General features: G+C 37.7%; 2 protein-coding genes and 1 long non-coding RNA gene across 4 annotated transcripts; 2 read left to right on the forward strand and 1 right to left on the reverse strand.

Annotated features, from left to right (window-relative positions):
* Positions 1–545: 545 nt before the first annotated feature.
* Positions 546–9453, forward strand: LOC110838977 (tRNA (uracil-5-)-methyltransferase homolog B). The gene is made up of 9 exons (XM_022082700.2): positions 546–1301; positions 1849–2019; positions 2405–2569; positions 3818–4010; positions 4996–5111; positions 5202–5455; positions 7180–7408; positions 8067–8262; positions 8767–9453. Exons 1-9 carry the CDS (start codon positions 666–668, stop codon positions 9144–9146), a joined length of 2340 nt encoding a protein of 779 aa, XP_021938392.2. The 5' UTR covers positions 546–665; the 3' UTR covers positions 9147–9453.
* Positions 5603–10205, reverse strand: LOC147875101 (uncharacterized). Its single transcript, XR_015536269.1, has 2 exons — positions 9857–10205; positions 5603–7001 (listed from the first exon to the last, which is right to left on the reverse strand). It is a non-coding gene; the product is annotated as an uncharacterized LOC147875101 (long non-coding RNA).
* LOC110838976 (uncharacterized) lies at positions 9600–25937 on the forward strand. 2 transcript variants are annotated; one of them, XM_022082699.2, is made up of 9 exons: positions 9600–9752; positions 11818–11988; positions 13508–13633; positions 13986–14178; positions 14607–14722; positions 17125–17381; positions 20825–21056; positions 21527–21722; positions 22575–25937. In XM_022082699.2, exons 2-9 carry the CDS (start codon positions 11926–11928, stop codon positions 24269–24271), a joined length of 2880 nt encoding a protein of 959 aa, XP_021938391.2. In that variant the 5' UTR covers positions 9600–9752; positions 11818–11925; the 3' UTR covers positions 24272–25937. The 2 variants fall into 2 exon arrangements, with proteins under 2 accessions (XP_021938391.2, XP_021938390.2); XM_022082698.2 differs by lacking the exon at positions 9600–9752 and adding an exon at positions 10228–10986.
* The last annotated feature ends 412 nt before the right edge of the window (positions 25938–26349 follow it).

Raw genomic sequence — 26349 nt, forward strand, 5'->3', positions numbered from 1 at the left:
AAGAAGGTGAGCATTGGGCAAGGACAAAGGAAGCAATAGGAGCAACATACTGCAGCCTGGGCAGAAGGTTGGGGGGACAAGGACATGTAAGAGAGAGAGTGAGGTTAAAGGAAACAGGTTTCTTGAGGATCAGTGGGAAGATCACTGGACATAGGGAAAAGAGTTTCATTGGTTTACAAAATTGAATTAGATTGCTGTATAATACAAAGAAAAGCCATGGCCAGCAAAACTTTTAGAGAAAAAAACTGGAGATGGCTGTGGAAAAAGTTTACCGCCGTTTTGGTGGCACTTGCTGTCTCCATCATCATAATAAAGTCACTCATCGCCCTGATGATGTATCTCTGAAATGATGGTGCACTTCTACCGGCTTACACGGCGCTTTAAACCATAACACATCCATCTTCGTTAGTGTCCCTGACTTGCATACCGTTGGAAACGCAAATTCAAGCTACTGCTGCGATCTGCAGATACTTTCAATATGTTCAGGGAGTGTTGGTATAATCTAGTATTCAAATGTTATTCATCTATGACGCTATCTTCACAGTCGAATACGGCCCGATCTGGTGTTTTAATTGGGTACTCGAATGTCAATTTATTGTGGAAGTTGAGAAAGTTGTATTGATTCAAAAGCAATCATTACCGTATTGCTATTAAAATATTTTGTTATGACTTCGGAAGAGCGTATTCCATTTCTTGGTGACGACGAAGAATGTGAAGAAAGGAAAATTCAATTGTCTACTTATGGTATCAAGGTTGAGAGTGATGGTTCAGAATTGTTTGGTAACTCACAAACACATCAAGAAACAGAATCGTGTGTAGAAAACGAACGAGTTACGGAACAAGGTGTTTCTGCAGTTCACATTAAAGAAACACAAAGTTCAGATGGAGAAAGCAACAGTGTTGCTCATACTGGTAGTCAGCTTGCTTCTGAGCCATTGGGTAGTACTGAATTTGGTATGAGCGCGTCCAAACCGGTTGATTTAACAGAAGATAAAACTACTGATGAAGGAAACCAAGACACAATCAGTACGGGTACTCAGCTTGCTTCTAAAGTAGTGGACAGTATTGTTAATTCATCAGAGGTTGATATCAGAACATTCAAACCGGTTGACGTAACAGGAGGCTCTACAACTGGTGACAACCACGACACGATTAGTGCGGGAATAAAAATTGAGAAAAATGTGGAAGGTGTTCCAAGCACATCTTCTGATTCCCAGCCTGCAGATGACGGATCCAAAGAGACTGCCCTGTGGTATATTCATGTATTATTAGTCCGTGGACTGCCTCCACGGGAAGCTGGGGTAAGCTTGTCATTGACACCTTTGCCCAGCCTAACTGTTGCTGTTTTTTTTCAGTAGTGCAAAATACAGTTCGGGATCCCCATTGTTATTTCTGTTATACAAAGCACTCTTTTGTAGTTGGCTTTGGTTTTGCTGGGTCGAGTTAATTTAGCATGGATAAAGAAGGGTTAAACTGTATTCCTCTGCAGTTTCACATATTGTTACCACAGCACTCTCTCTTCATTATCAGCTAGCAACTGATCATTTTAGTAAGTACATGGGGCTAATGCAGATGTGTAACCTGATGATGTGTTACTTTGTTTTCATTTTGGAGAACAAGCTCAGTCTCAACCAAGATTTCCAAGTATCTTTGACTATTTATGAAATTATATGTAGTATTCTCCCATGAAGAGAAAATCTGTATTGCTTTGTGATGTCATTGAAGCTGTGAGTGTTTAAATGGCAGTTTTTAATATAAAATATTTTGACAATTTTCATTGTTTAGCATTAGTAGATGTGACCTCTACCTGAAATTTTGTTGCTTATAATGAACAACTTGTATTGACAGAATCTGAAGCAGCTGTTGATCATGACACTGGGGCACTTGGGCCACAGGATCAGACCTAGACAGAAGGGTGATAAAGTTTTGTATGTGCATTTCAAATCTGAAGATGAAATGAAAATTGCCCAAAGTCTTCTCCACAATCAGAATTTCTTGGGATACACCTTGAATGCAAAGGTGAGTGAATAGGCTGTAGTGAGCAGTTGTCATTCCCATGAAGAATGTTTGCACTTCTGCTTCATATTCAGGAGATACTGTGTTCGAATTCTGTCCAGTAATCAGCACTTCAGAATGAGAATGGTCATGGTTTGCCACAGTCATATGAAAATGTATTGCCCTGGTCAGAACTACTTCTCACATTTCTTATTCATATCCACGCACCCATTTAATGCTACATAATTTAAGCAGTTTGTGCACTTTGTCAACAGCCTCCGTAAAAGCCACATATAGCCTGGAGTTATTGAAATATGCTCTTGTTCAGCAAAATTGTAAGGCTTTAAGAACTTACAAAGCAGTGAAGTAACTAATTCTTAGCGTAATATGTTGCTACTTTGTTTTATAGGTGGTGAGTAATGAACAACAGAAACGGAAAGCTTTGATGATTGATGAAGATTATTATCCACTGGCGAAGAAGATTAAACCAGACCCTGAAGCACATGACATGAAGAAGAAACAGAAACAAGAAACCAGTATGTTGCAGTTCATCGATGGGCCATATGGAGCCCAGGTAATTGGGATGTTGTGAGTGCTTCATATTTACCCACTTCCTCAGTAATTTGGATCAATCATCTGTTTGTACCTTGGTCTTTGTTGCCTGTGTGACAGAGCTTACTTGCAGTTCAGCTGGCCATGTGTTATAGTAAGGTACTGCTATGCCATTAACCCCAGAGCCGTAGACTGGTTGCCAGGCGCATATTACAGACATTTAAATCTCATATTCTTGTAAAATGAAAGTTAATAAAAACAATACCATAGTGTATGTGTGTGTCAAACATTGGAGTTCAGAGCTTAGCAATTCTGTATTGTATTTGGGAGGTCCCAGGTTCATTGCTTGGCCCAGAGACTGGCTACCCTGGTATATTTTGTGGTTTTCTTTAGTCCTTCAGAAAAGTTACAGTATATAAGCCATGGTGGAAATTATTTTAAAATAACTTTAATTAAATGTTGAAACTGGCCACCTAATGTTTTGGGTATTTTCCAAGTTTTTTTTTTCATTAGACATTAAAAATAAATTTTGCGATATAGGAATTTCTCATTCTTTCTGAACATTCTTCCTGTCATTTGATATTTGCTTAATTCAACACTTTTGAGTACACAAAATATAGATTTGCTGTTCGATTTGTTAACCATTGTAACTTACCATGTACATAGTACTTGGTGTGGCAGAGAACATGTTTACAAGTTTCATATGTCTTTTGTTGTATCCAGACATATATTAACATGGCTATGATAAGATTTCATAAACTGACTGTATTAAAGAAATGTAAGGATCAACAGAGAACTTATTTTTGAGTAGCAAGTTTCATTATATTTTGGCTTATGCATATTTTTAATGACTCTATTCTGGGCATAAAGTAAACTACCACTGCTACTTAAAACTTTCCATACCATGTAGTGTATTAGAATATAAAATAAGCAAACAAACAAACTATTAACGAAGCGTTGGAGTTCACAGGTACGGATGACACAACAACAGCTCGCCGCAGACCAGCTACGGCCACCGGACCATCGGATCAGTAGCTAAGTGCAGAGTTCAACTCCTGTGAAACCAACATCTGGTGTAGTGTTGCTTGATATGCTTTTGTAAAATACTCCACTTCATGATTTGTTTTCTAATTAATTAATTTCCCTGTTGCCACTGATGATGACCTCTTGAGGTTGAAACATGTATGGCACTAGTGTCTTTTTTATGGTGTTAATAGTTTGTTTGTTTGGAAATTTTATATACCACTGCTACTGCTTTTGTTTTTTCCAGCTTCACAGAAAATCAGAGGATCTTTATATGAAGCTACAGAGAATAGCAAAACTTTTGTGTCGGCATTACCCTAAATATGATCGCATGATTAGCAAGAGAGAAATGAAGTACCAAGGATTAATATGCATCTTGGATAGATTCATTGGCTGCCCCCCTGAAGAACGTTTTGCAATCAGATGCAAATTTTCTGTAGGTTAGTATACACACTCTTGCACCATATAAACAGTCATTGGTTTTGAACATGACGTGTGTTCTGGGTTATAGTGCCTTATAGCCTGGTAGTGACCAACAGGATGTATAAGGATGAGAGAAACAGAGAGAGAAATAAAGGTCTGAGAAAGTGACCCTTATAAGGGTCCTTTGAGAGTGGATGAGGGGCTTCCATGACCAGCTCAGGCAAAGTCCATCCTCCCTGTTCATGTTTGGATGTAGCTTGAGCTTGACGGCATTCCCGATAACCAGGTCCATGTATCTGGATTTGGTGGACAGGATTGTGGTGTCATCTTGTAGTTAAAATGCGGTGTCCCAGGTTGATGCTTTGTTCGGCCATGGCAAATGTATCTGGCTGCTCCAGCTGGAAGTGGCGCTTGTGCTCCTTGACTCTAGCCTCGATAGAATAGCTGGTCTGCCCCATGTAGACTTTACCACACTTGCAGGGCATGCTCGAGGAACATAGGAAGCATCTGATACAGTATTTCAAGTCCTGTCTGGGCCACTAAGCCACTACGCTGTTCTTTTCAGGATACAATCTGGCCCAGGGCAGTCTTTATTTCCACTCTCCCTATCATGTCCACCCACCTCCCACATGTCTAGTGATCCACCTGTTGGACCCTGAGGGGCCTTTATAAGGTATCAAATTTGGAATGTAATTTTACAAAATCATGAGATACCAAGGAACATCGAATTTATTAAAATGTAAGGTTGTATTGTTTTTTTGTATTATTATTTGATTTTAATAACTGGAGTGCCTACAGCTGTGAGAAACATATAAGCTAGGAATGAAAATCAAGTTTTCACTGTGTTAGATGACATATATAAATCTTTCCTGTTCTCCAAAATATTAAACATTTTCCTGTGTACAACTATGTAGTTTTCATTGTTTATGAAAATTGAGTTCCACCATAACCGGAAGCTGGTGAGGATTATTAGATAAGATGATATTGGTAACTGTGTTATAGGAATTGATGATGAGACTGGACTGCTTGTAGTGGGCTTCCACACTGGCGGTGGTAAGGTGAATAAGGTCTCTTCAGTGAATCACAACTTTCCTCCCCATGTGGTACAGGCCGCACAGGTAGGAACCTGTTGGCAATTCCCGCTTATAGATGCAGTTTTTTTTTAAGTTATGCGACTATAGTACATGAATTGTATCATATTTTGACAGGTTTTTGAGGATGCAATTCAAGGAATGGAGAAGGTATCAGACAAAGATGGCATAGTCCAGTACAAGTTCTGGCATGAGCTTGTTATACGCACCAATCATGCAAGAGATCTGATGTTCATGGTGTATGTTCAGAGTCCACAAGAAACAGCAGAAGAAAGGATGAAGCACTTGCATGAAGAGTTAAAAGTGTTCTTTGAAAGTGAAGATGCAAAGAAGTGTCGAATAACCTCAATCTACACCAAAGTCACACACACGTAAGTTATTGCCTATTTTTGTTTGTCCAGCCCCACTGACATTGGAAGAAACAGATGTGAGGTTTATGGTCGAATTACATATATATTTTGAAAATTCAGGAAAAATTTGTTATTCAGTTTTATTAGTGTAGTGAATAAGTTGCAATACTGAGATTAGTATTTTTATTCACTACAAAAGAATAAACAGATGAGAAGAAGACAATTGTAACATTCTCAGACTCACTGTTAAAATATTGGCTCTTGTTGCTCTATCTGCTGCAAGTTCTTATCACTTCAGTACATGCAGCTCATAAATTGTGCATTAGCCTCTTGCGTTATAAGATACCATTCACAAAGATCCATTTGTCTGTTCTTAATCTTCATTAAGGTTGTGATGCATAAGTCTTTGGTCTTTCACATGTGTAGAGTATACAGCATTCACTGAAGGCTTTATTACTAATTACAAGGCAAATTGAAGTTTTTCCTGTTGATTTTAGAGGGCTCTGAAACAAAAGTTATGTGGGTTTTGGCTTCTTGTTTCTTTTTTGAGTGAGCAACACTACCAGGTTCAAATCATTCATTGATGATGCGGATGATTTGCCTTGATTGTAACTGTAAAGTAAAGTAAAAAGTTTGTCCCACTATACGCCATGTAGGCGTTTGGGGTGAGTGGAGGTATAGCTCCTCTCTTCCTTGACCTCGGCACTAGATGGGGGTGAGTGGTCAGCATCACGCCCCGGTCGGCTTTACCCCCGGGAAAGGACCCCGGTACCCATTGTAGAGGAGGCTGGGTGGGCCCCAGAGCCGGTCTGGATGCAGAGGCTAGAGGAAAAATCCTCTGCCCCCGCCGGGGATCGAACCCCGGTCGTCCAGCCCATAGCTAGTCACTATACTGACTGAGCTATCCCGGCTCATTGATTGTAACTGTATATTCAGGAATTTATCAATAAAATTTGCAGTTACCTGCATAGAATACTTTGTTTGCTCCCAGTTTTGCTCAAGGGAAACATGATAATTCTCTAGTTTAATATTTATTATATAGAACAAATAACTACAATTTAATGAAATAACATGTCAATACAAGAAAACATTGTGGATGTAGAAAATATTGTAGCCAACCATGATATATGAAAAGAACCAATAAGTGAACAGTTTTGGTTAAAAACATGTGTATATAAAATAAACATTTTACTACTTGAAAGTGGACACAAATTAAAAGTGACTGAAAACGATTATTTAGGAAAATGTGTTGATGTAAGAGAAGTGAAATAATTTAACAGTTTAGGACATTATTCACACGGATTAACATATTTCTGTGAAGTGGAGAAGAAATAAGTGGAATGTGCAGAACATGGCTTGAATTGAGTTCTAAAAGTAGGAATAGTAGTCATTTAGAGAAGGCTGTCTTCTAGGTTGCTACGCCATGTAGTCTGGTATAAGTTTACCGACGTTTCAGAGGTCCTTGTTGCTTACATCATCAGGGCGAAGAGTAGTCATCAGTAGTCATTTAGGTAAATGGTTAAGTACTTCTGTTTGGAAGACTGCTAACCAGGAGGAATCTTCTGTTCTGTAAAAATCGAGATTGTCTTGATAATAACAAGGATGAGGATATTGGTTATGGTATGATCTGTAGTATCATCAGATTCAAGAAAATAAATATAGTTACAAAAGTTATTATAAAACATGAGTAAATTATGCAGTATATTTCTTGCAAGTAAAGAAATAGATGTCTTGAATTTCCACAGTCCTGCTTACATCGCCCAACAGTTGACACTGGCAGTGGGGTCACCCTACCTTGAAGAAACAGTTCTGGATCTGAAATTCCAACTTTTGCCGTCAATGCACTTCTGGAATAACATTCATGCAGCAAAGATGGTCTGCAAAGGCATTGGTGATTTGCTGGCCCTTTCAAAGAAAATTACAGTGTTGGAAGTGGGCTGTGGTTTTGGCTTGATTGGACTGTATTTGTCAAAGGTACTGTAAGTCAAGCTACTTGCTGCCATTTGTAAGCCGATTCTTTAAGAAATATTATTAACATTTAAAATGTGGAGTAATACTTTCTGGCACCTTCTTGTATATCTTTGCAGTTTTTATACTTCTTCGAGAACAAACCACACAAAACATTTATATCATGTGTATTGTGTGCAATCACTGTGTTTTATTCCATTTTATACACCTTGGCAAATGTTGCATTTTTCTTAAACTTTACTATACATTTTCTGCATGTTGCACTTAATGGTCTTTGTGTTGCTAAAACCAAAATATTTTCATGACTTCCATGTTGGAATCAGTGAAGTGAAGTATTTAAACATCAGAGATAACTATCTTGTGGAGTATTGTGCCGTGTAGTCTTGTAGAAATTGACAGACAGTACTTACTGCCTCCAGGGCTATCTCCCTGATGATTGACACAGTAATACTTATCAAACATTGGTCAGTTTCTGTGAGAGTACATGGCAAAATTTCAAGAAGACAACTGTCTTCATGTTTGCTGCTATGAGAACCTGAAATATCACTGTCTAAGTTTCAAGATAATCACTCGTTTTAGTGTCATTAGGGACTCTCTCTCTCTCACACACACACACACTGAAATGTTTGAGTTGGTATTGATGTAAAGAAATGCCCTCTTGCAGATGGCTGGAGAAGTCCTGAGTATGGATGCAGACCACTTTGTTGCAGAGGCTAGGAAACATGCAGAACTTAATGGAGTCACAGGCTGCCAATATTTTGGTGGCAAACCAGAGGAGGTTCTCCCTACAGTTGCTACAAAGATAACTTGCAACAAGGCCTGTGCTATCGTGATCAGCAGTTCTAATCACTCCTCTACTTGTGAGTTTCTTGTGTTTTCAGTTGTAGCTGTATTACATAATCCTCATTGTGGATTCTGACCTTAATTTGTTGGGCTGCATGTGATTTGCAGCATATGATTTTTTCATGCATAGTCTCCAGTGACAAATAAGAAAATAAGATAGATTGTGGGCTGGAATACTGGCATATTCTTTCTATATTATCAGAGGCACATTATAATTTTTGTTTTTAGTGGCAGTATACTTAAGACAGTTGTATGGACAGCCTTATATTTTATCCTGTGGGGAAAATGATAGCTTCTTCCCTATGCATCTATGAATATTCCTGCACATTTAATTTTTATTTGATATTGTTCTTTTAATTGGAATCATAGCTTAAAAGTTAAGGGCACTTTATGTGAAGTATGAAAGTGCTATTTTCTTGAAAACAGCTGTAAGAATTGGGCTAAATATTTGTCATTTGCACAGAGCACAAGCCACATTAACTTTTCACAACACAAATGAGAAGGTTTGTGCAATGTTTCAGGTGCCAAGGCAATGAAGGAACTGAGAAGAATTCCACAAGTTAGACGAGTGGTGTTGGTAACAGAGATGTTTTATTCACGCTTTAGTCCCATAATGACATTGAGTAAACCTACCACTGCAAATGATATGGGTTATCCCTTCTTTCCACTGAGGGCAATTCCAGTGGACACAAAGCCTAATGGGAAAGGTTACATGCTGCTAATCCTGATGGAACGCATTGGACTCTTCAGCCTCCTCAAGACACCAGGCCCTCCACATGAGAAGTCAGGGAAGACAAAGGAGTTCTGGGGTTCAGGAAGAGCAGCATCAAGAATGTGGAGACCATATGAAGTGGAGGCAGAGTATACCGAGCTCTTATTGAGAGGCACTGGATACACATGATGGGTCATTTACTTTGAATTTTTTCCAACACAGGTGACAGGTGGGAAAAGCAAAGTTGATACTGGTAGGGGCAGAGGATTGTGTTCAAGGATACTCCAGCCCAGTCAAGTTCCTCTGGACAACACCAGCTGGCAGTGCATAGTGCTTAATGGTGGCGTGTTGAGTGTTCTGAGGAAGGGAGAGAGCTGTGACCTCAGAATTAATGTTTATTTTGGAGAAACAAAGTAATGTGACAGATGACATTGATAAGAAAATTGTAATTTCTTGATACCTAATGTTTGACTTATGACTATAGCAGAGCTCCAAAGATTTGTTTTATTGCCATAAATTTGGCCATATGCCATTCATCCACTGTCCTTTTCCTCACTGTTATCACATGTACTGATTAGGCAGCTTTTATGTTGCAATTTAGTCTTGTACTTCCATGTGTGATGCAGAGAACTTTCCTGTTTTAGGCTTGTGTAATTGAGACAGCTAAAGCCACAAACTGAGAAATGTTAAAAAGCCATTCATGGTACTTTTTCTTTGTAACCAATCAGAAGGTGGAAAAGGCTATTACAGAAAGGATAGCTTCTGAGGCTCCAAAATTGTCATGCCATTTTGCAGGTGGGTGAACCTCATGGGATTTTTTATATTATTAGTTTTGTTGTAAGTAAAATTAGAGTTAGTATATTCCAGTTCAGAGTAATCTAGATTTTCTGGATACATACTTTTTATTTGCAGACCTCGCAAATCCTAAACTTTGTCAACCTTGCATCTTATCGTCAATCCAGCTTCGCAGGCCATTGTAGAATACTGCTAAACCCCTAACCTGAGAATATGGTAGGAATGATAAGATCCAGAAGTGAACTGTATGTGCCCAGAACGTAGGCGGCTCGTAATGTAACGAAACATGATTATTTGTTTCTCTGTTTTCAGTTATTAGAGATCTCGTAGCCCAAATAATAGTAGTATTCATAGATTGGTTTTGATCATTGATTGACTACCGCGAAGACATATACGTGCACTTTTATGAGGTCTGATTATTTATTTGATAGCCACATCTTTATTCTGTGACCAGAAGCGGGTTATCTGTGCCAATTAGTTACTGATCGTGTTGTGCGTTCAGTGTCCTTAGTTTGTTGTAGGCGTTGAGAGTGAATATTTGTTATAATTGTTAGTTTTGTAGTGAAGAACAATTTTAATGGCTTCAGAAGATTATATACCTTTGAGCGGAGAAGGTGAACAATATGAAGTGATTGATGAAGTAACAAACACGGAGTTTAAGGGCATGGACGATGCTACTAAAAAGGGTGAAATAATCCTGCAAGGTTCAGAAGTATATGGTACCTCAGAAACACACAGAGAAATACGGTCATCGTTAGAAAAAGAAGGATTATCAGCGCATGACATTTATGAAGAAAGCAGTAAACAGGCACAAAGTATGAGTGAAGAAGCAAGTACTGTTCACACTAAAGACGCTGATATAACCAAGGCACCCCCACCAGAACAAGTGGTTGGTGTTGAGAATTCATCAGAAGTGAATAGAAGCGTATCCAAGTTGTCAGATAAGTTGAAAATTACAGGTTCTGTAAATGCAGAAAAAATGGATACTGTATATATTAAATTTGTACAAAGTGTTACTCAGACTGTACCAGAAGAAAGTAAGATGTTAGATGAGAAAACCATCAATATTGAGGCAAACCAAAATAATGAATCTGAGAATAAAATGGAAGTTATTAAACCCAAGTCATCCAAAGACATTTTACTAGCACCCTGTGCAGATGTCCAACACAAAAAGGCTATTGTTTCAAATTTGAATGTTTTATTAGTAGGTGGATTGTATCCAGGACAGTCTGGGGTAAGTGAAATAATCAGAAAAACTTGTGAAAACTACATGAGCTCTCCCACTACAATGGTGGCTCTATCACTTGTCAACTCACCAAGTGTTAGTGCTTCCCTGTCATTTCCTTTGAATACACCTGTTTATGATAACCATTTAGAAGAAAACAAAACTGTTACACAACCAAAATTCATCAATTCCATTGTAAGACTATTTGAGAAGTGTGCCAACATAATACATAAGAAACCAGAGTGGCTTACGGAAGTCTCAAGTGTTCTGGAACTTCATGGAATGGTCTGGGTGCTTATGTTGGGTTAGCTGATATTAGTTTATTGCAGTTTAATATAATTTGGCATATTTTACACAATTTATTTTTTGTTTGAGTTACTTGTATAAAATCTGTACTCACATACTCTGATAGAAATAACAATTATTTTAAGTAAATTGAAGTCAACTACTTTGTGCCATTCGATAAACATTAATGTGTGTTTAATTTTTTCCACAGATGCATTTTGTCTTTTCCTTTTGTCAGTGCATCTGTCAAGTACTGCTCATGGTTGGCCATTGAATATGCAGTTATGCATTAGGCTATTCAGTTTACACAAATCTTTAACATCACTCAGCTTGCTTCATTGTTCTTATCTTCTACAGAAAATTTTTTGTGAAAATGAGGCATTGGCTGGAGTATTGTTTGCATTTGGGAATGTGGTGCGAGAAGATGGACACCTGTGTAGTGTTCTCAGATTTCATGAACTTCTCTTATTTACCTATAGAAATTTTATTTTCAGTACTTATTTATAATAAACTTAACATTTTTAGTGTGTGTTCTTGTTTGACTTTCATTGGCAGGACCTGAAACAGTTGTTGAATACAACACTGGGAGCCCGCTCCCACGTTATTGAACCACGACAGAAAGGTGATGCAGTTCTGCGTGTACGTTTCAAATCCAAGGATGAAATGGAAATTGCCAAAACTCTTTTGCACAATCAGCTTTTCTTGGGCTCTAAACTGTCAGCAGTGGTAAGTAGAACATTTTTACTAACAAAAAACCATGTCCTCTCTCTCTTGAACTTCATGTGTGCTTATTTACATGTCTGCACATATTCTGGGCACCTGGTCTCACCTAAAATTTTCTTGATAGCACCTAGAGTTTCTTGTGTATGATATATTTGTATTTTTATGTAGTAATTTTAAATCCATGTCTTGTAGTTCCATTTCTTTCGTGTATGTGGTAGCTTCAACATTAGTGAATAAATTCGTATGAATGCTTTCAGGGCTAACACAAGGGTATTTAGTTCCCAAGCTAAACCTTCAGTCTTGCTTTTCTCCTTCCCCCAGTTAAATTTGTGCATTAATATGAATAAAAAATCTTTATCTGTAATTTAAGATTTAGTTTTCATGATTTTTCAACCTTGGTCTAACTTTCATGTCTAAATACTGATTCTGAGGCTGTTAAATGTAGTATAGTTATTTCTCATATTACACATGTTTTCATGATGCAAATTGATTATAAAGTGATTGATTTATAAGAGAAAGGTATTTCCATAATGAGGGTGCATGTTGGGAATTACACGATGAGAATAAAGCAAATAAAATTCAGCGAAGTAAACCACATATGGAGGTATGGAAAGTTATTATGCAAAAGTAATGCATTAAAATTAAAATATGATAACTAGTATAGAAAAATTACATTCTTGATGCTGTATTCAAACTGTTCCACTAACTCCTTAATTCCAATTGAACCAGTGGTGTCTGTAATGTGATTTTTCCATGACATGATGTTTTCCAGGAATGCAAGTATCACTGTATTCTCAATGAGTGGTATGAATTCAAGATTCTTGGCTAAAGAATGAAGTTAAGTAGTCTTGTGAATGAAGTGTTAACTGACAGTGATGTGATTTTTTGTGTTAGGAAAATTAGTATTTTTTTATTACTTGCCTGTTTCTGCAGCACCTTGTGATGGAGGCCTTAAGAACAGATTTAGTTGAAAATAAATTTTTGTTAACATTGGGAAAAAGCAGTTTAAATTACCTGATGTTAATTAATATTAATGGACCATCACTGAAAACAATTAACCCTTTACAGGTTATTTACCTTTGGCATTTCATTGGTAAAACAATGGGATGTACTTGGCCTCAAAATTTCCTGATAAATAGTACTGGACTTGCTTCAACCCAGAAGACAGCCATTTTCGTACTCATTGCCATGAAAACTTCAAATCCTATTTGGAGGAGAATGTTCCTCTGAAACATTAGTAATCTTTGTGCAAGTCCACATGGAAACTACAGTGAAAGGATGTATACCAGACATGAATGCGTAACTTTATTACATGGTGACATAATGTGGGGAGTGCCAACTGTCAATATTGTGATTGTGTTAATCTGTATCATCCTGAAATATGTGATTTAAACATCTTGCTCCTTGGCAGATTTTTTCTGTGGGTTGAATGGTTGTGGTATGCCACTGTGACACATAGCGAGATGGGCTACACATAAACTGTGTTGCATGGCCGATAATAGTCCATTGTTTTGTTTCTTAGGTGCAGAATAATCAGAAAGAAAAACGCAAAGCTGAGGAGGGAGATGAGACTAACAAACCACCTGCCAAGAAATTGAAACAGGAACCATTTGCACAGAAATCCTCAAAAGTGACATACAAAGCTCAGGTAAGAGCAAATGATACTTTTATGATCTATGCTGTGAATTAGTGGTAAGCTACTGAAGTTAGATTATGAAGTTAATTATGACATTTCACCTCGTGGGTTGTTCTGATGTTATGTATATAACGACCCAAACACAAATCCAGATCATGTGAGGGTCTCAGAACTTGCTATTTGGTAAATGATTGCATTGGTTTTTTCATTTCTCCTGCATACAGTTCATGAATTCAGAAGTGATATTTACAGTGCACAGTTCAGTAGCATGCTCTGTATGACCTTATGCCTTCTTGTGGAGAAGTATTAACTCAGTATGAAGTCAGATGGAACAAAATAAAGGAATAACTTATTTTCTTTGTAGATTGCTGAGAAGACTGCAGATGTTCATGCAAAGCTGCATCTACTAGCTAATATTTTAGGTGGAAATTATCCAAAGTATAATGGCCTGATTACTCAGAGACAGCTGAAATATGGTGGTTTAATTTGTCCTTTGAACAGATTCTCTGCTTGTTCTCCGAATAAGCGTTTTGAAAACTGGTGTAAATTTTCAGTTGGTAAGTAAGTGTACATATTGTTGCATTGTTTAGTTTATGCTCTCAGGATTAGCAGCATCCTGTGATACAGATTCAGTTTGTATGTTCGCCATTTGCTCTGAAAGGCCAAATAGCAACAACAGCACTCATGTTGAATATGACTACGTGTTCCAAAACAAAATATCTTTTGGGTTGAGTTGTTGCATGAAATAGTCTGGTAGAAGTTTACTGACATTTCACAGGTCCTTGCTGCCTCCATTGTCATGGTGATGTGTAATATGTTAGCATTTTTATACTTGAGGCCACTGGCAGGCCTCATTACATCGTACACTACTACTAGATGTCCAATAAAGAATATAGAAATTAAATTTTATACAGGAGCAAATAGTAGTAGATGCTGATGTGCTTCTGTGTTTAGATACACTAATAGTGGTAATACTTTGTTTCAGGCACAGAAGAAGCGACTGGTCTGTTTGCAGTAGGTTTACGTGCTGACAGTGGCTATGTGAATAAGATCTCATCAGTGAAACACAACTTTCCTCCCCATGTGGTAAAGGTAGCAAAGGTAGGATGAATTCCTCAAGTAAGTGGCTGTTACTCTGAACTTGCTCAACATTTAATGTCTTATGCAGTACAGAGATAGGCCTTTTTATTCTTCTCTTTGAAGATGAGCCATGAGCCTGTTTTGGTTTACAAAGTCTGCCTGTATGGATAGTAACAGTGTTTTAAGACACTTTCAGAACTATGCTGAATACCTGTTTCAGACTGAGCTGAAGAGACAGCATTGCTAAACATGGAAGTGTTTGCAACCATATTAGTGTGCAACAAATATACCCATATGAGAGTAAATATGATGTTTGACCTTTTGTTGTCAAATGCTTACCTAACATTCTTATTTCTGGTAACATTAATTTACACTCTCTCTTCTATGGTGCTTAGGCCTGTTTTCGGGCCATGGCCTCCCACATTAATTTACACTGTGTGAATAATTTACTGTTGAGCAGCAAGCTGCAAAGGGAAGGGCTTTCATAATGGAGTTGGCATTCCACATAATGTCAGAGACAGGTAAAGTAGTACAATAAACCCTCTGTTATCTGTATGCAAATTATCCTTTCATATTTTCATTTCTTGAAATACCAATTGTTTAATGTGATAATTTTATTATTTAATTTGTTTGTATGAAATAAAACTAAAAATTAAGCAATTTGGCCACTAATTTTGGTAATATACCCAGAATAGAAGTGCTGTCATCAGAGACTTGTGTTTCACAATAAAACTCAACATCTATTACTTGGAAAAAAACAGCATAATTATGCTAAAATGTAGTCAAATGTCTTTGTTTGAAATGGTGAATACAGCCTCAGAAGAAGAAAAGAGTTTGCTTTAAATTATGAGGCTGTATGGTATTTGAACATTAAGACAGAATTAGTGGAGTCTGCATCACCAAAGCCAGTATCAATACGGTCTTCAATAAATCATCTCTTGGATGATGAAAATTCTTACATCATATGGTTATAATGTATGCTGTTTTTTCAAACAGTCTGTCCAATTTCAAGACATTGTGACTAGTGTCATGGCCAGATTAAGTACAGTAGGGCACCACATATATGGCAGGTTAGGGACCAGACCCCCGCTGAAAAGCGAAAAGTGGATCTTGCCTTTTTTCAATTGCAAATGCATATCAAAGCCTAATAAGATGTTTACACTATCATATAGTAAGTGCACAATAGCGCTAGGCCTAAGAAAAGATATGAAAGTAAAAAAGAAGCTGTAAACAGACTGAATCAGCGACGAGAAAATGGCGCTGGACGCACTTCTCTGACTCAGCTGTTGAGCACATGGGGCATATGCACGCAATTGAAAAGCGCCGTATTAGCGGATTGCCGAAAAGCGGGGCCCTGCTGTATTGTTAACCCTATGTTTAAGCCTGAAGTCTGAGCTGACAAGAACCGTGTTGCCCTTCATACCTAGAGGCCACCTCTTCCATCTGTGACACCTGAGGAGCACAGTGTCTTGTGACAAGGGACCTGCTTAAGTCACTGTTTAAAATTGTGTGTGATTCAGATTTGGATGAATTGTTTGAAAGTGAAAAGTGACAGTGAGTGGAGTATTGAAGTGATAACAGAGTGAAGTGGTCAGCCTCAATTTGTCTTTTGTCTCTTCACTTCTATGATTAGGTCTTTGTGACCAGTGAGACAGGAATACAGGAATAATTATTGAGTATGTAAGCAAAATTGCTCCCCACAGTTATACTTACTTGCCGGAAGAATTTTTTGTTTCCTCTGACAAACATTCCAAATAAGGGGGAGTATTTGTAATGGACAAATGGGATTTTATAAATATGGATAAATTTGACGGCATGGTGCTTTGCATATATTCATGAAAAGTATTTTTATATGTCTTGTCACATGCAGTGTTCTGGAAGTATAGAGCTGGAAGTGAAGATACCTTTATGGTGCTTTGCATATATTCATGAAAAGTATTTTTATATGTCTTGTCACATGCAGTGTTCTGGAAGTATAGAGCTGGAAGTGAAGATACCTTTTATGGGACCAGTTTTTGAATTTGTAATTTTTCCTGTTGCTTTGTATTTCTTTTTAAATCCAGTTCTCCTTAACCCTTAGTTCATTGCTTAGCTGTAGGCCATGTTTTTTGTGCTTATAAAACAACAAGCAAAATTATGGTTATTTTATTTTGAAGTATGAAAGGATTGACCTGTAATTTTGAGTTATGTTTCTGTTATAGGATTGCCCGAGAAGATTTTATTTACGTTTCTGTTCTTTGTTAGCTAAAACTTCCTTAGTATCTCAGGTATAGATTTGTTGGATACCACAGAAGAATTGAATTTGCATGGTAATTGTTTTCCAGATATTGGGCAAATCAATGAGTAGTATTTGCAAGTTTCTTGCAACTTATAAAGCATGAATAGCCTTCAGCACAATGACTGCCTCCATTATGTTTTGACAGGTTTTTGAGAAGATGGTTCGTGTATCTGAGAAGGCTTCAGAAGATTCTGTGGGCAGATGCCAGCATCAGTTTTGGCATGAACTTGTCATACGTACCAATGAGGCATGTGAGCTGATGCTCATTGTGTATGTGCATGGTTCTGAAGAATTGGCTCTTGGCAGGATGGAACGTTTGAACAAAGAGTTGAAAGAATTCTTTGAAAATGGAGAAAGAAATAATTATGGTATCACCTCAATCTACACCAAAGTGACGTACACGTATGTTTACCTCAAACAATACCAGTTCTCTGGATTTATCCAAACTGCATGAATGTTGATGTTATTGTCATCTGAAAGAATTATTTTTACTGTTTCTTAGTTTATTTAATGATGCTGTCTCACCTGCAAACTTATACAGTTGCTGATGGATAGCTAGTAGTGAATGATGAATTCGAAAGAATGTGGGAGGAAGCAGTTGTGACCTGTTTGAAGGTACTGTCCCAGCATTTATGTGGAAAGGCTGAAGAAAACCAAGAATAAATTTGGGATTGCCAGTCTCTGGGCAGTTAATCAAATATGGGACGTCTAGAATACCAGAGAGGAGTGCTAATGTTAACCACTTGTCTGTGAAGATCACCGCCTTTGCTACTGTCTTCATGATTTTGTATAAGGGAAGGTGCCACATTGTTGATTGGCTGTCCTGTCAACAGTGCTGGGGCAGTGTCTTTGGAACAGCCACTGCCGCTTTCCATATTTATGTTTTGTGATACCATACATAATGTCTGCAGCAAAAATGCATGGCCAGTCACATGATTGTCTACTGCATTTGGCTATATCCAGAGGACTTCTGCTTCTGTGTCGTGATGCAAACTATTGCTGTCCATCACTCCACTGGAAGTATCATAGACATTATGAAATGCAGTGAAGTTCTTCTCCATTATAATGTCAGACAGACAGCTGTTGTATTTCCAGTTCTCTGTTTTAGACTGTCATAGACTGTCACAGGAATGTGTTTCAGATCATTGTCTCAGAAGAAGACACATAAGGCCAGTGTATTATCTTGCGTAACACAATTGTTACTTGTCAAGGTACAAAACATCATTAAGATGTGCATGTGTACAATTAGCAGTGCACATGTTATGTGTATGATGACTGTTTGGAGTATTCAGTTATACATATAATTAAAATTGTTTATAAAATGGTTTCAAACACAAACCTTGTCTGTTGATGATCCACATCTTGTAACCAGTAGGTGCATTCAAGTTACTTTTTAAGTGATTTTGTTGCACTGTTGGTGAAACAATTAATTTAAAAATATCATTGCAAGTTTTGTATAGTAGTGATGGAAGAATTCATGTTTGGAATACACTGAGCGCCTGCCGTTAGATGTGCAGCCCCGAAGCTTTTAAGTAGATGTTATGTGTGGGAGTTACCACTCCCTTACCACATAGCCCTAAACTTGGACAGCCAAGGACTAGCTTCAGTGACTGTCTGCTTTGTCTGTTAGCACATTTGGAGTGTCTGAACAGAATATCAAGAACATTTTGATTTGCTGCTCACAATGGAGAAGAGGCATTCGTAGACAGCAGATTATGTTCTTAGCTTATTCTTAAAAACAAGAATTAGCTGAAGATGAATTCACAATGAATCCATACAAAGTTGTGGATTTGAATCAAAGCAATTTGAATGTTGACTTCAGAGTTAGAAGTTTGTGTAATCAGTGGAGCAATCTTGCAGTAGCAAATAAAGTAGAATATATTTGTATCAGTATTAAACTCATTCTACATGAAGATTACTCATGTCTTATGGAAGACGAGACAGAGCTTTGAGTGGATGCCAGTTTATTGAACTTGTTACCAATTGGGGTTAAGTTCACAGTGTGTATTATCTCCAAAAAAGGCTCCATGTAAGAGAGGGTACCTACTCTGTACAAAGGACCTGACCTGCCCTACCTAGTAATTAAAACTTGGTGGCGATTGAGACGATATTCTGATTTAAATACACTGTAGTGCTAGTAATAGCAGTGTGGACTTGAAATGTGGCAACACCATGTACAGTTCAAGGTTTTTTTCTCAGTTGGAATAATTAAACACCAGAAATACAGTAAACTATAATGAAAGTTAAACCACTTCATTGTGACAAATTATATTAGTAATGAAAGCTGCAAGTGAAAGTGGATGGATGTAACCATGCAAGTAAAAGTCACTTGTTCTCCATTGAATCACAGAATAGCTTTTTCCAGTGGATTCCTTTCTACATACCTAAAGAAATAGACAAAGAACCAATGATACTGTGTGCCAGCAGGTCCTGAGAAAATACAGTTTCATTGGCTAGTGATGCTTGAACACAAACATTGGTCTGGATGATAATCTGACTCTCACCAGGGAGACAAAGCAAGGACATTTCATGTTACCAGTTGTATCCAGATACACTTTCTTAAAACTTGTGACACATAACCTAAATGTAGTGTTCAAGAAGCTTGCCATGGAGGCAAAAGGGAGTATGGGTAACATTCCACCCATTCTTAACATCAGGATTGAATTGTAGTGAGAGATTGGCCGTGTGCTGTTGTTTTTTACTACATGGGCGTCCCCATCATCAAATGGATATGATATGGGCGGTTGCCACAGCTCTTCTGGTCGTGGAAATAAACAGAAAAATTCCTGCTTCTGCCAGGAATCACAGTCTGTGGCCAGTTGTTTTGCCAACTGACTTAACCTGGCTGTCTGTAAATTTGGTATGGCTAACCCTTCAGTTTAGAAGGATGACTATATACTTGCATCCACCATACAAATAATCTATTTAACATTTGGATAACTTTTTAAAAGGTTTCATCACACTTTATTTGCTTTGAAAGGGGATTGAATGCTCTTTCTTTTGATGAAAAAATTATGCTCATACATTTTGTTAGTGTGCACTGTACCTTATCTACATACTTTTGTGTTAGTGTGTTCTAGCTCATATTTGACAACATTAAATACCCAGCAGAGAATGATTCCACATGAAGTTCTGGGCAGGGTTTCAGTGCTTCCATGTTGAAGGGTTAAACATAAGTAGAGACACTAATACAAATTAGTTTTCAGCACCCAAATATAACAAGTCCCATTATTACATTTTGCTGTTCTTGAGGTAGGGGTTGTGTAAAGCAGTAGTGCAAAGGATACAGTGATAACCAAATTTAAAATGTTAATAAGTTCTGACTCTTTAGTGCCTTCAGGCATGGTAATAGTTATGAATGAGACTGCAGACATTCACCTACTGAAGAAAAGGAAGTTGTGTATGTGTGTGTCTGTGCTCAGTATGGGGGTGATGGCCAATTAAATATCACATCCAGCTCTTATCATTTGTGACATGTATGTGGTGTGTTAAGGATTGAGGTTTTCACCATTTCTAGAACTTGAATTGTATTTACAAGGTACCTGGTTAAAATTTGAGCCTGAGCATTGGGTGTTGAATGAGACAAGGAATTCAGGTGCTGCTGCTGTATACAGTGGCATCAGCTTAGTATTCAGTGTCCTGTGGTGTCTTGGAAATGTACTTTCTTTGTTGGTTTCCAGCCATCTTAGTAAATTTACACTTAAAATCATTACTGAGAATATATTTTACTTTTTTGTGGTGAATTATAATAATTACATTTGAACAGATCGTGTCTGCAGAAATTACTACTTATATTGTGTTTTTATTGTCATTTATTTTGTACAGTTTTCATTATATTTCTGCAGTACTGCTCGTATCCCGCCACAGTTAAAGTTGGTGGTGGGGTCTCCATACTTTGAAGAAACAGTTATGGACCTAAAGTTCCAACTGCAGCCAACAGTGCACTTCTGGAGTAATATCGATGCAGCCAGAATGGTGTGCACGGGAGTTAAACAACTGCTGACCCCTGCAAAAAACAATACGCTTTTGGAAGTGAGCTTTAGTGGTCTTGGACTGGTTGGATTGTATTTATCAAGGGTAAGAATGGGAGTGACAGATATTTCTGCCTTAACTGCTGCTGTGTCCATAGGGATAATGATGGGTACCATACTGCTGTTACATTAACATGACACCTCATCACTGTCTAGTGCTGAGGCTAAAAATACATGGAACTTTATCTACCACCCCTGTCATCCTCTCCCCCCTTATCTGTATCTACTCTTTTCGTGCTTCTTTCTATATCCACCGTGACATGGCCTGTAAATCTTGTACTGGATCTTCATAATAGTTGTTTGTTCACATTTTTATTTTTATACTGTTAGAGGAATATTATTTCCATCCATGTATCACACATATCAGTACCACAGTGTCCATAATTTGATCAACTTTTTTCCTTTATGTCTCACCAAAAATCCTTTGTCCCTTGTTTGGAAATGCATCTCTGCTGCTTTTAAAAATTCCTCGTTATTTATTATGACATAAATGCAAGAAGTGGCTGTTGGTTACAGGATGTTGGAGAAGTTCTGAGTGTGGATGCACAACGGACTGCGGAAGAGGCACGGAAGACTGCCACACTTAACAATATCACAAACTGCAAGTATTTTGATGGCAGTCCTGAGGTGGTGCTCCATAAAGTTGCTGAGAACATTAAATATAACAAGGCCTGTGCTGTCATGATATGCGGTGGAAACAACATTTCTGCCTGTGAGTGTTTGCACATGTTGGACATAAAGGAAGTTCTTTTCCCTTTGCCAGGTTACAGTGCTCACTGTAAGTTAAATGCATAGCAAATGTACCACCGTGTTTTGGAAGTAGCCTTTCTATTCTTATTATCAGCCTCAGGTGGTACATAATGAACTTGAAGGGCTTTGTAATAATTTGTGAGCATAAAATAATATTATTGTAGGCTTTTTCACACCTTAAGTCAAGAAATGTCTATTTAAATCTCATATTTTCTGGGTATTCTTTCCCATCAGAGAAACTTCGTGATTTTTATGTTTCCTATGTTGCTAAGGTTTGGTCATTTCAAAGCTGTGATGGAGTGAACAGGTAGGTTTGCTCTTACATCAGGGACTGGAATGCTGTATAGAAGCATCTCCAACAATCCTCACATTGAGATGGGAAAATTAACACCGTTCTGTGCCATTTGTAGCATACCAGACTGACAGTTTTTGTTATTGGATACAATGCAAGAGGGGGGAGAGTTGTGTGTTGTAAGAAGGGTTCTGATGGTGGCAGATCATGCATCTCATTCTTGGAAGGATAATGGTAGTATTTGCATCTCATTTCTGATTCACTGGCAGCAGTAACATTTATTAAATATAGTGACCTCACATGGAACTGACAGTGGAATAACTTTAAACAGTGAAATGGGAAAACATTTCATGTATGTAGAATGTGTGAGTACAACATGGTGACTAACTGATGAATAAGAGAAGCAACATTTTTTAAAATTATCAGATTCTTAAAGGTAAAGAAGTTAAGAAATGTTTGTATGTAGATTTCATCTGGTATCATCTCAGTTTCCTGCACTGCAATACAGTCCATTTGTTTCAGGTGTCAAGGCAATGGAAGAGCTGAGGAAGATAGAGAAAGTGCGGCGACTGGTGCTAGTGACGGAGGTGTTTAAGTCACGCTTTAACTTTATATTGACGTTGTGTAACCCTACCAGACGGAAAGGCAGGGGTAACCCATTCTTCCCTATGAGAGCAATTCCTGTGGACACAGTGCCTAAAGGAAAGGGCTATGTTCTGTTGATTCTGATGCAACGCATTGGACTTCTCAGCCTTCATCAGACTGTGAACCAAACAGTCAATGACCCTGCAATGCAATCTACAGGAAAGGGCCCAGGAAATTGCAGAGCAGCTGGTATTGTCATGCCATATGATAAAGAAGCCAGAAATAGAAGAATGAGGCAAGGAGATGCTCGACTGAAAATTATCATGAGACGGGAGGAAAGGGAATTGTTACAGCAGAGAAATGAGAAATATTCATTCAGAGTTCCTGAAGGACACATGTTTGAAGGCAGAATGTCAGGGGAGTCACATTTCTACAAACAGTACCCAAGAACAGGGCAGTTTGATAGACCATATTCTCATACTCAGTCAAGTGTTCTGGAAGAAGGTCAGCTCAAAGATTTAAAGGCCAAAGAATGGAAGAGAATGATGGAGAAGGAAGAACAGCAACATTGGTTAGAGAGGGAGGAACAGAGAAGATGGTTGGAGAAGGAAGAACATGGAAAATGGATTGAGGAGAAAGAATTGAAGAGACAGATAGAGGAGAAAAAATTAAAGAGATGGATGGAGGAAGAGAGAGAAAGAGAATTGATGAGAACAGGTGTGAACCTCAGAACCACAAACAGTGTGGTGCAGGATCTGATAGCAGACTCACTCAGAGAAACGACCATATCACAGCTGTCTGTAGAGACGGCCCAGAAACTGAAGCAGTTGATAGCAGAAGCTGTCAGGAGTGTGGGAGTGATTGACCAAGATGAGAGGCAAAGTATTTTCAATACCAGCAGAGGGATTGGTGGAATCCACCCAAGAGCTGTCATGAGCTCTCAGCTTAGGAGGTCTGACAAGGAAATGCTAGAGGGTGACACTCATTATGTCAGGGAAGTTGATTATGTTCATAAACATATGGAAGTTGATAATGTGCATCAACATAAGCATAATGCATGTGGAAGTGCAGTAGGGAGGCATGAGGACAAGCAAATACCACACTCACGGCATTTTGAAAAGGTGTATTCTCCTTCTGCCATGGAAATTAGCAGTCTCTATCAGCGTAGGTATGAAGGTGAGTCATCTGGTGGAAGCAATAACAATCTGCCACACGGGGAAGGTGAGAACTCTTACACGAGGCACATTTATCATTCTGATGTTAATACCAGTCAGATGCAGGAAGAGAAATTCAGTCAGAAGCTAAATAATTATGTGAGTTATGAGCATTTGGCTGGCAGCTATGTGAGGAATGCCCACCAGGCATCACAGAATATAAGGCCATTATTTAATTCTGGCATGGAAAAGACGGCAGGCAGTAATGTGAGGCTTCATGCACCGAATTGGAACACAGTAAATGCTGAGACCAACTATATTCCACTTTCTGATGCAAGAAAAGAAATTGCATGCAGTATTCCAAAACCACCAGGCACTGATGATGCATATTTTCCAGGTAGAAGCAACTACGTTTACAGGGACTCTGTGCCAGGTACCAGTTTTCGCTGGCAGGAGGATTCCACACATACCTGGTATTAGAAACTAAAGATTCATCCCAGAACTACAGAGAGAGGATGTAGGTTGTTCAGGGACAGGACAGGGCACAATACAGTGGCTGCTTTATGTAATCTGTACACAGAAATCATGTCATTGATTATAAGCCAAAATATGGCAATGAAAATATATAATTAACAATATGAATGTTTCATTCTGAAGCTCATGTCTCTTTCTGTCAGTAGATTAAGAGTATTTTTGCTGCAAGGGGGATGAACTATCACCACTTTCTCACACACATATGTAATATATATACAATTCTAGCCATAATTACCTGCATCCATACCCATATGCTCATAATTTATGCAATATATAGGGAAATTTATCATATGTTAATACTGTATTTATCCACATCCTATGCAGAACTTTTTTCTAAAATGTCTGCATAAAAACCAGATGTGCATCATTCAACGATTCAGTTTTGATAACACCAAGTGGTACAAGGTGTAGACAATACAGCTGTTAAAAACTAATGAAATAAAGTGACTACAATTACTGTCTTTGAGAGAATGATGATGTTAGGAGCATCACAGCAAATAGGGAATTATATCATGGTCAGAAATTTTTAAAGTGAATTAAGTTTGCATTCAAGACTGGAAAAAACAAGATATCTTTTTTATCTTCTGTAAATTAATGGTTAGAGGTAGGTATTGCATAATGGCTTCCTAATGCATAATAAAACATTTTAGCATTCAAAGGTGCTAGTACCATAGGTTGGGATGCTGTTAAAGACAAAATCAATACATATGGTAGTGACTAGCATTAAAGCATACCAGTGATTGTGAGACAGCGTTGTATGTTTTTATAAAAATTTCCTTGCTATTGCAGTTTTATGAACCATCATGTTTGCTTGTGTAGGTTTCTAGAGTGTGAGTAGCCACATTTGTATGATGTGTTATTGTTTGTTTTACAAAAGTAATGTTTTTTTTTAATGTTATAAAAATTGCAGTGCACATCTTTGTTAAGGGTGCATGCAGTGTTTCTATAATGCAGTATACACTGTAACTGGGAACAAAACTTCACAATAAGCTTCAAAAGTTGATTTTGAACTTCAAATATTTTATGAACCGTAGAGTGTGGATCACATATTTAAATTTTGCTTATTACTTTTCGATCTGGCCTGTCAGGCATGCAGCTTGTAAAGCTCTGTCTTGCAGCCCATCTCTTTGTATTAACCTAAAAAATTACAGAATTTTCAAGACTAGTTGTAAGATCATATTTGTATTTGAAGATCTTGGGGCTTCTCTTCTTTGTTTATTTCAGAATTAAAATAATTTTAATTTTAAGTAATATAATTACCTCATTTTGAATTAGTTGTTACAAACAATTGCCATTAATTAGTTTGAACATTAAAGAAATAGCTTTCAGTAGTGTGTATTTAAAGTAGCTTACGATACAGCCTATTGGTATGCTGTGAGAGATTAATTAAAATCATCTGAAGGGACCTGCAGAAGCATGTTAGACATTTCACTTAGATTAGCATACTTCTAAGTGTTGTGTAGTATGTAAATTGGTTTATATTTCTTTTTATCTTATACCATGCAACATTTCTCATTAATTCATGTATAAAATGCACCTAATGTGCTTTCACAGTGTCCTGTGTTTACTTGTAATAGGTTTTATGCATTAAAAGTTGAGTTGCTATACCATACAGAGCAGTAACAGGTAAACATTTTTGATTTCATGGGCTCTGGTGACAGTGATGTATACCATACCCATTATTTTGTTTCTTTTGATGCAATTTGTCATTCTCTTCAAAACTACTATAATGGGGACAAATCTGTGCATTTGACATTCATCAGAAGTACTAGGAAAGTGATCAGAGGGGTAGAAGGTAAGGAAGTGTATGCTGTCCAAACTGTCTTAGTTCAGTTTGTTATTGTAAGATTTGGTTTTTGTAGTTGTGGTTTATACGGCAAATTCTGTTCTTGTTCTCCAGATTGATGAAAGACGAGACAATTTACATATAAGCGAAAAAGTAATAAACATTCCATAGTCGAGCAAGAGAAATAATTTCAAATATGAATTCATGAGGAAAATTATTGATATTTGCTGACTTGTCT

Source organism: Zootermopsis nevadensis, unplaced genomic scaffold, assembly GCF_977971745.1.
Source record: "Zootermopsis nevadensis isolate Lab colony 2312 unplaced genomic scaffold, Znev_1.0 Znev_ptg000002l, whole genome shotgun sequence".
Lineage (NCBI taxonomy): Eukaryota > Metazoa > Arthropoda > Insecta > Blattodea > Termopsidae > Zootermopsis > Zootermopsis nevadensis.